The sequence below is a fragment of the Diachasmimorpha longicaudata genome, chromosome 15, assembly GCF_034640455.1.
Source record: "Diachasmimorpha longicaudata isolate KC_UGA_2023 chromosome 15, iyDiaLong2, whole genome shotgun sequence".
Taxonomy (NCBI): domain Eukaryota; kingdom Metazoa; phylum Arthropoda; class Insecta; order Hymenoptera; family Braconidae; genus Diachasmimorpha; species Diachasmimorpha longicaudata.
The window spans coordinates 4947576-4958047 of record NC_087239.1 but is presented as its reverse complement, the minus strand read 5'-3'; the positions used below and the strand labels follow the sequence as shown (position 1 = coordinate 4958047).

Below are 10472 nucleotides of genomic sequence, written 5' to 3'. Positions count from 1 at the left end.
TCAGGATTTATTAATTGCAAATAACTATAAATTTGTTATATGATTTTTAACATTTTTCGCACTTTGGTCTGTCCAACATGATTATAACGAGCTCTATTGACCCAGACAATAGTTTCTCTCGAATGCAAGAAACCATAATTTTCCGCCATAATTTTACAATTGAAACTTTCCAGTCTGCAATTGAATTTTTGCAAACCCTAAATTGAATCTTAAAAAAAACTCACCCAATAAAATTCGTCTTTCGGTACTTATTCTTCAAACAAAAGGTAAGATGAGGAGACTTCAACTTCTCCCGAAGTTGCTTGGAACTTCGCTAATTACTGATTACCGTGAATATTAAGAAAATGGAGTATCTGTTGCTGGGGTAGAAAAAAATGACTGATTCATTATTTCTTTCGCATTGATCTTTTTTCCGCTTTAATTTCCAACCGAAGAGATAATCACTGGAAACAGAAATGGGGATGAAAGCGGTGGGGGAGGAAAACGACGGAAGAATGGAGTGAAAGAGTAGAGAGGGGGTGGCTGGGGGTTAGAAAAAAAGGCAGCTTAATTCTAGGTATGAGGTTGAGGGCTGGTAAAGGCGGAATCGTGCAGATAAGGAGAGACAGAAAATCATGGGGAATACATCCCTCTGGTGAATATACAATGGCGGATTTTTCAAGCATCACATTCAACAAACCATCGGATATTTATTGCAATTTTTCCTCCGATTTTTTTTCTCTCAACTTTCAGCTTTTGTGTTGGGGAAAAACAAGTTTCAGTTTTCGTGGGTTCACGGGTGGTAACGCAATTGTTCTTGTCTTTATCTTTCTTTCCCCTCTTCGTCGGCCCCCCCTGTGCTGGGCTGAATGTAACTAATTAGCAACTGCGTCGAGCCTGACATAATAAACCGAGAGTTCGGCTGAAGTCGCTCATTATCGTTTTATTTCAAAAGCTCGGTCTGTAACTCGAATTTTTCTGATGTAAATTAACTGAAAAATTGCGGGGAATGAACGATTATTGCTGAGGTATTTTCAGTTCTTTATGACATTTCAAATTTAATTTTTGGCGAACGACAGCTGACCATTTAAAATCCTGTAATTTAAACACACATTCAAAGTCCTTCACACAGGAGACTAAAATATTGTACGTTAAATAACTCAGCAGTCGGTTTCCAGCACTTTAAACAATTAAAATAACAAAAAATCTCCTCCCCCCTCTCATAAATGCACTAGTCTCCCTCTCCCAGCAACAACTGCGACGTTTTTCATCCCGATATCATACGCAATTGCCTCAACTAATTTCCACCGAAATTACGTGTACATTCTCACTCCAAAGCGAGGGTGAGCCATATTGCAAAAAGTGCTGTCTGGCAGGCTGCGTATTCCTTCACATCCTATCCTTTTATGCGTTAACGAGACCCTCTAGTTGCGCCAGGCTGCACCGAGAGATGTTGAAGATAAAAAAAAAGTGTAATACGAAGGCAGAAGAAACAGGGGGGGAGAAGGCGGGATATGAAAAGTCTCGGTTGAAAAAAAAAATAAAGGGAGAGAAAATATTTTAAAAAATTGTGAGAACTCCGTGGCTACGGCATACAGGGGATGAACAAAAAATGAACTGAGGGAGAAACGGTAAAATGTCAGAAAAGAAATGAGGGAACATGAGGAATTTTAGCGTGTTTCGTACGTCGTCAAGCAAAGGAGAGCTGACTATGATCTCTCGATGTCTGTGTGCGTATTTTTTTTTTGTTCTCCTTTATCAAGAATCAGTCACACGTGCAGACTCTGCGGTGTCTCACCCAACATGTTTCACGCATCCCGACATCTTCATAAAAGGCAAAATATATAGGTGTCAGTGATATCTCTGATATGCGATAGTCTGTGTGGTTTTGAGTACTCGAGTACTTCAGGCCCTTTTATGTCTGTAAATTTATATGGGTGACGAGTGTGCATTTTGCTGGGTGAATTTTATTGGGTAGTGGTCTGATGAAGATACGCGAAAATGGTTTCTTTTCCATTAGGGTTTTTTCCCATATGTTTGCGATGCACATTGTGGAAAATGCAAAATGAAAAACAAAGTTTACGGAGGAAAATTAATTCTCCGGTTGATTCTGGTTTTTTACGGTTAACGTGGGGTGAAGTAGCGCTGGGAGAGAGGTGAATAGAGTTTCCACGTTTGTAATCTTCGTAACCGATGGATGATGAATTGATTTGGTGAAGGGAAATTTATCATATTTTTTGTTGCAATTTTTTCACGCGTCGTTGACCGCATAGAAAAATTCGCAAAAAATTTCCAACCCCAATCCCCATCATCAGCTGTTGAAATGATTTTTTTTTATCGTCAAATGCATTATTCCGCGGTGACCTACATTATAAAAATGGTAATACTTCTTCTGAATTCGTTAATGCATCATCTCAGGTAATAAAAGAGCATTCTCAGCAGTGGCTCGTATCCTTCAAATGCGGTTTGGAAAGATGGATGAAGACGCCGACATTTTTGAGTCCGTAAATCGTTTATCCATCGGGCGAACGCCTCCCACTTACGAAAAATAAACTAAATGGAGTTGAACGCTCGTTTCCGTCATTATTCCACGTCCGGAAGACGTTTTAACATCTTTGGATATCATTTTTCACCTCGTCATTCGCATAAAACGTACTTACGCCACCAACGCCCGGTGAAAACATCATTTTTATTTGATATTTTATGACGAATGGTTACGAAACAAGGGAATAATGAGGAAACAATAGTCTATGCTAATGGAGGCGAATGGGGGTAGAAAGTGGAATAAATAATACTGGTATTTTCGATATTAAGTATACAAGAAATAAATTTTTATCCTCCACTGGAGCTCCGGCGGAAAAAAAATCAGCAGTGAAGTGGAAAAACGAGATAAGTCACTTTGACTATTGACCTGTTTTTTTGTGAATTGCTCGCAATCGGGGGGAGATAGCGAAATTTTTATTGGAACCTTTTTTGGAGAGTGGAGTGTGTACTAAAACAAATGTTATTACAAAAATTTCGATATCTCGCTTAGGTTCAGAGATATGGTACGAAAATGCGACTCGGTTCCACACCTCGCCGCTGGTAGAAATTAATTATGACGTATTGCACGGAAATCAATTTTAGGCAATAATTGGACCTCCAGGGGGTGGGACGAGGGATGAAGGTTGGTTTTATCCCAAAAATTAACCTCTCAATTTGCACTTTACCAACAAAACTTGACCTAAAAAGTAATTGATTGACCCAATTTTAATGGAAAATCTCTTTCCGCGTAATTAACTCTCAATTTCGAGAGAGATTTGCGGAGAAAGTCGTGATGAGCTCTCGTAAAAGGCTGGGACAATTTTTCTAAATTCTTCTCAATGTGTGTGTGTGTGTGTGTGGAATACACTTTCAACGCATAAATTCGATCAGCATTTCCACTCGCTCGGGGCATTGTTCCGTTCTGCGCAATTCTTTTCGTTGAAAATTCGGTGCAATCGAGCACGAAGCACGTACTAGGTACCATTGATCCTACCCAAAAAGGTAAGAAACAAAATTTATCCCTTCTCATGTGCAGCAAAATACCCAGTCGCGACATTGGTACCTTTTTGTTCTCGTGTTTTAGGTTCCAGTTTCGCAATATTCAGGAATTATGGGCCTGCCTTATACGTACGCTGGTGCTTATTCTTTTTGTGGCGAGGAGCATATTCGGAGAGCACAAGGGATTGCCCAAAAAAAAAATCTCCACTCAATCTGAAATTGCTGTTGACCTTTTGCAAAGCTGCAATATATAATTACGAAGCGTCCTACAATTTTTTAAGCTGCGCATAAATAATTTGTGTGTATTATCTCTCTATATTTTAAAAATCTTGACCGAGTCCAGCGACAGAACATTAAAAAAAAAATTCTAAACTCAAGATCGGCTCAGCGTCGGCGTAATTACCGCAGTGTCGGACTGTTTTTCGCACACGCAATAATCGAATAAAAAAATATCCTCGTCACCTTCGTTTTTTTTTTGTTCTGTCAGTCTCATGACCTAACGCATCATTAAATTTCGCAATCTCACAATTTATCGCAATGATATGCAGAATTGCTGTGTGGATGATTAGTAGAGATAGTACCTCGGGTTTCGGCTGAAAAATTTACCGTGGAAATGGGTTCAATGGCGTCATGAGTGAAGATATACTGGTAACACTATTAAAATCCACATCGTGTGAGAATTGCAAAATATCCGTTTCATTTTATTTTCTTGGCGATGGGTAGATGCATACAGATGCGTACCGAGGTATTGCTGCAACAGCTTGTTGGGAGAAAGAGGACAGATAAGTGAGGTTGAACGTCTGGGGTAATGCGTGAGCTGGCCTTGATGTAAAATGCCAAGAATCTGCTCAAGACCCTATCAGGAAACAGGAGTGCATTGCTTCGTGGATGACGCTATTGTAGTCTCGTTTGTAATGTTATTTCATGAGAAGAGTGTCGACATATTTTATTATCTGAAACCGCTTAGTCCACGACGTTCCTTATCTCATCTTTCTTATTGCTTGGCCATACGAGAAATCCACTTCATTTAATCGCTTAGACATTTATACTCTTTACCATGTCGTCAATAGAAGGACAAGTCACGTCACACGATGCACCAAGAAAAATATTCAGTGAAAATTATGGAACTTGAGTTCGTTTGCAGGAAAAAAAATTTTTGATAAAAATTAGATCTCTAGAGGGTGAAACGTGGGGGGAAAGACAATTAATTATTTTTAGGTCAAGTTTTGTTGGATAAATTAGAGTTGGGAGGTCTAATTTTTCTCATCGTATCGCAATTTTTCCCAGAAAATTTTCCATAAAAATTACTGAACGCTCCGAAAAAATTCCATAAAATTTCCATTCACTTGATGTCATTCCGGAATTATGAAAAAGATGAGTAATTTTTATTGAATATTTCCCTTCACATGATATTTCGTAATTGCCCATCAATTTAACAAAATCTCCCCTAAAAAAAAATTTATTTCACTCACAAAAATCGGTTTAATTTAATGAACAAATTTGACAGGAAAAGGGATGATTTATGATCCTTCAGATTTTCATTCGCATCAAGGGGAGGGGAAGTTTATAATTCGATTAACTCTATCGCAACATCAAATTTTTTAAACCCAATGCTCCTATCACCATCTTCTCAAGCCCCCGAACTAATCACCCGTAATTGCCCCGTGTAAACCTCACTCATTACTTCATACCAAAATCAATGGACTTCTCTTCAACAATTTAATTAAACTCGAAACAAAATTGGAGTCAGTTGAAGGCGGTCAGGGAGGGGGTGGGGAAGGGGTAGAGGGGGCACGGGGTAGACGTAGGGCAATCATCAAAGGAGTTGCTCAAAGACTATCGGGAATCCGGTTAACGTGACCATACTGCACTCCAGCATCAGTCACGTACTCAAAAGCCATCGGGTTATATACCTATAACGTGTTAAACCCGAGTACAATTTCAGTCTAGAGGTTATGGCGCAACCAGTGTTACCCGGATAAAATGTTTACCGAGTCTCGGAAGTTACGAGTACTTTCTCCCGATATTAATTGGTCATCGCTGCATAATTAGACTCAACATTTATTTTAAAAACCGCATTAAAAACGATGAAGACACATTTTCCAGATCTCCCTCAAATATATTTATTTTATCTCATTAAAAAATGCATCATTATCATTAATGAGTGAATAAGACATGCGCAATCAATGGGAGCATCGACTGATCGAATGGGAAATGCAATTATTCCCCATTCGTTCCTCACTGCATAATCAGAAATATATTCACATCGATAATTCAAAGTTTCTCATTGTCAATCTGATAAAAAAGCCCAGACATTATTATCCCGTCGATGATAACAATGAATGCATAATGAATCTTCGAAGCAAGATATCGTCGAATGATAGATTAATGAGTAATTGAACAAATTCATGGAGGAGAATAAAAAAATTCATTGCATTGAAAGCGAACTGATTAACGCGGAATCAGTATTTTCTCTTTCCTCCCTCCCTCCCTCCCCCTCACAACCACCACCCGGGGGAGATAGATTCCCACTCCCCAGGGCATTTAATCATGATCGCAATAGGTAGATGCACCATTCAGATGTCCTTCTCGCTGATCACATATGTGACAAACTCCATCGTTCCGGTGCAACATCCCCTTTAATCCCTAATTACGATGCCAGGGAGAATGGATCGGAGTATCACGTTGAATCGAGAAACACTGTATAGCACGTGTGGACCAATGAACTCATACAGTAACAAATGCTACTGATTCGAGCGACTAGTCGATCGCACGCAGCCCCATTGTACGTTAAGTCGCTAATTGCTCACCGCATGCTACATGACTCGAGAGTCCCAGGCAGATGTTCGATTATAATCAATGTTCATTTTGGTAATACCACGAGAGACATCATTAGACGTTATGAAACAAGGGTGGGATACCTGGAGGGTAAAGGATAGTCCTCGAGAAATGGGGTAGAAATTTTTTTCCATTGGGAAACGAGGGACCAAATGATAATCGACGACTTTTTGGGTCCAGTTTTGCAGGAATAATTAATTTTTGGGATAAAAATACCCTTCGTCTCTTGTTCCATCCCCCTCCCCCCCGCCTGGAGGTCTTGTTTTTACCTAAAATTTATTTTTATGGGGGAGAACGTCGATGGAGACCACTGAGGTGTCTTCTGAAGGCCGATTTTCCACTGTTGCTAATTTAAAAAGGTAAGATGGTACTTAATATTAATATTCCTCGAGTAATGTGTGAACTGCAGTCATGTAGCTCCATAATCAGTGAGGCTAATTAGACTGAACGGAATTTCTGTCAATAATTTATCCACAAAATTCACTGATATCTGGAATGTATGTACATAGAAAATTCACGATTAACGTAAGTTCGCATAATCTGTATGGAGCGTAAAATACGTAATGCTAATAAAAATGCAGAGGGCAATGCGTCATGTGAGATAAAAACAGTTGTGCTGGCTCAACGCCTCTCTTTCACCACTCGCTGCTCGTTATTTCTCGTATTAGAGTTATTTCCCGATAAAGAACAGTACAATTAGGGTTTTTAATTCCATTATGGTAATTCCGTTGATTGAGACTGACTTGGGAATATTGAGAGGAGCTTTTCAAGATAATATCACCGGTGGAAATTATGTGGCATTCAAAGGTGTTCCCTATGCGACCCCACCACTCGGTGATTTACGATTTCGAGTAAGTTAAGCTACTAAAATATTTATTGTAATTTTTTTTTATAATGGTGCACTAGATTGGAGACAGAGAATGTAACGTTTTTAGTTGAGAGGATGGAAGATCCATTAATTTTCCGAGCATGAAAGTAAAACATCTCTTATCGTGATCAATGACTCATGCAATATTAGTTGCATCGCTTTCATAGGATCCTGTGCCCGTTGAACCATGGACTGGAGTAAGAGATGCCAGGGAATTCGGTAACGTTTGTTATCAATATGACTCAGAAACGGAGAGATACGTTGGCAGTGAAGACTGCCTCTACCTCAATGTGTACATGCCAAATTTGGAATTATCAAACTTGAAGGCAGTGATGGTTTGGATACACGGTGGGGCCTTCCAAAAAGGATCTGGAAATGATGATGTCTTTGGTGTTGACTACCTCATCAAATCCGACGTTATCATTATCACTTTGAATTATCGAATGGGCTGTCTCGGTGGGTGGACAGTGATGATCTAGTGGTTAGGGTGGAATCATTCTGATGGTTCGAATGACCATAATTTAGGGGAAAAGCTCTAGAAATATTTTGATGAGTGGATTTTGATGGTTGCAATGGTTTCAGGTTTTTTAAATTTGCGGCACAAAGCTGCACCCGGAAATCAGGGAATGAAAGATCAAGTGATGGCGCTGAGATGGGTAAAACAAAATATCAAAAAATTTGGTGGCGATCCGAATAATGTAACAATAGTTGGTCAAAGTGCTGGAGCTGTTTCTGTACATTATTTGCTTGTGTCGTCCATGGCACGTGGTAATTTTTGTTAGTGCTTGAGTAACTGAGTCACATCAGGGTTTCGATTGCTGATCCAATGGATTACATCCACAGGACTATTTCAAAAAGCAATTGTGCAAAGTGGATTCCTATCGTCTATACTTAAGCCAACAAATCCCGCCCACGTGGGTGTAAAACTTGCCAAAATTTTAGGAATAAGTGCAACAAAACCTGAGGCTGTGGTGGAGCACTTGAGAAAAGTGAACATTGAAAAATTAATCGAAGCACAGGAGAAAGTTATCACCCCAGATGTGAGTAGAATGGAACTATTACTGATGATTAGAGGGTGGTAATGCTGGATATTTCAGGAAGACTTGCTGCTGATGTTACCTTTTACTCCGGGACATGATGAGACGTCTGATGATCCATTTTTTCCTCAGACCGAGCAAGACGCTATCAAAATGCAAATTTCGGTTCCTTGCATCATCGGTTATATTACCGACGAGTTAACAGCACGAGAAGGTACGAGGCATAGCAACTTCACAGGAATTGTTGATCAGCCAATAATTTTCTGGAAGATTTGACCTTTTCAATTAAAAAATATCTGAGACTTCCGTAATATTTACTAATTAATTACCTGCAGGCTTTCGTTCCACGTTACACAACAAATCTTGACACCTCATTAGGGTTAATTTGTTAGGGATTAATGATTTGTATGTGTTCGAAGATACGTGCAAAGCAGCTGCCAAAAATCCAAAACCAGTGTTACCAGCAATGGTCATGCATTACTACGATGACAGGAATATTTCAGTGGATAAAGTGATCGATCATTATATGGATGAGGACCACAGACTTGATGACCAAAGACTTTTTTCACAGTTGGCCCATCTCATTACTTCCGTAATCTTTCTCTCTTCCATACACACCGTTTTCGAGGCTCAAGTGAAAAATTCGGATGTGCCAATTTTCTACTACAAATTCTCATTCGATAGCAAGAAAACACTGATGAAAGTGAAGAATATTCATCATGGTATGTTGTAGTTAACAATCAGCCGAATCAATCATGAATTATTATGTTTATTCAGGTTGCGGTCATGGTGATGACCTGAGCTTTCTTTTTGCTCACAAAGCGTTGGACCAATTGGGACGGAAGCCACTTTGTTCTGATGACGTTCACAATCGTATCATTCAGAGATTTGTCAAGATGTGGACAAACTTCGCTAGAACGGGGTATTCCACAGTAGAATTCCTCTGCGATAGATCGATTGGTCGAGTGAATTCTTAATAGTTTATAATTTTAAGGAATCCAACGCCGAAGAGAACACAACTGATACCAGTTATCTGGGAGCCCATTGATACGAGACAATTCTATGAGTACAAATATTTGCACATCACCGATAATCTTACGATGGAGTCGGAGCAGAATCATTTTCAAAATTTGCTCCCGAAATGTTCGAAGTCCAACTGATTCTGTGCCTGATATTGTACCAATGGTTTGTAGAGAAAATTTGGATTGATTGTCAAATAAAAATTTTATGACGAAGGAGGGGTACTTACTGCCATAAAAAAATTCATCTGTCCAAAAATGTCCAGAAGGCTCATCACAAGATCTTCCCGAACACTAAAAAATTGGTTGACAGATCTTCAGACGACAATTTTACTTTAGATTTTGGCTGAGCGTTTGTTAAAAATGATTTTGAATTTTAGATGAGTTCGTTTAATTTTTTCGGAGAGTGTAATACAATGAAATAAAAAGGAAACTGAAAAAACTCAACACCTTTTCTAAATTCTAATCATTGCAGACTAGACTTATATACCACATTAGATTTTCGTACCGAATACATATCAAGATAATGCTCATTAATATACATGTGCGTCATTAGGGAAGGTTACTGCTCTCGTAAATAGTTTTTAGGTATTGAAAAATGTGAAAGGAGTCTCAATTTTTTAAAGGGACTTTGAAACATTAGACGATGAAATCTCAAAAGTCTAGAGATGAACTATAAGTTTTTTGTTAGGACTTTAGGGATTTTTTAAAAGGTGTTTCGTGGATATGGTTTGATATTGGACCTCTCTAAGCTTTGAAGCGATTACGCGTTAGAAATATTCATGACGTGTCAATGGTAAAATAAATATTCACCGGATGACCCACATTAATTTAATACAACTTCGTTATTATCATTATTAGCGTTGAATGAATTGTATCATACGCACGATTCGTTCTGAATTTAATCCAAATTTAATTGAAAGATATTTCATTGAGCTCAACTCCAGTATTTCCGAACTCTACAGTAACGAGGCACGAGCATTTCAATTGGAAATAATTAGGTCAACGTTTAATTGCTGGGAGAGAAAACATTTTGGTTGAAGATTCACTGAAACGGTTGTGGGTTTTCTTCATTAGAAAACAAAATTAATTTAATTATGAATTCAATATTAATTTTATTACGACTACTGATCTAAGTGATAAGTGATTGAGAAGTTATAATTAGCATTATTAATGCATGAAAAATACTGCCAATTATTACTTTTCCTT

The 10472-nt window shown here is 38.6% G+C and overlaps 1 protein-coding gene across 3 annotated transcripts; it reads left to right on the top strand.

The window, feature by feature from the left end:
- Positions 1 to 6056: 6056 nt before the first annotated feature.
- LOC135169599 (juvenile hormone esterase-like) lies at positions 6057 to 9710 on the top strand. Of its 3 annotated transcripts, none has more exons than XM_064134738.1 (8): positions 6057 to 7190; positions 7375 to 7663; positions 7790 to 7975; positions 8150 to 8247; positions 8305 to 8458; positions 8664 to 8966; positions 9022 to 9166; positions 9239 to 9710. In XM_064134738.1, exons 1-8 carry the CDS (start codon positions 7056 to 7058, stop codon positions 9402 to 9404), a joined length of 1476 nt encoding a protein of 491 aa, XP_063990808.1. In that variant the 5' UTR covers positions 6057 to 7055; the 3' UTR covers positions 9405 to 9710. The 3 variants fall into 3 exon arrangements, with proteins under 3 accessions (XP_063990808.1, XP_063990809.1, XP_063990807.1); XM_064134739.1 differs by having other exon boundaries at positions 6066 to 7190; positions 8051 to 8247; positions 9225 to 9479; XM_064134737.1 differs by having other exon boundaries at positions 6709 to 7190; positions 8051 to 8247.
- Positions 9711 to 10472: the final 762 nt, after the last annotated feature.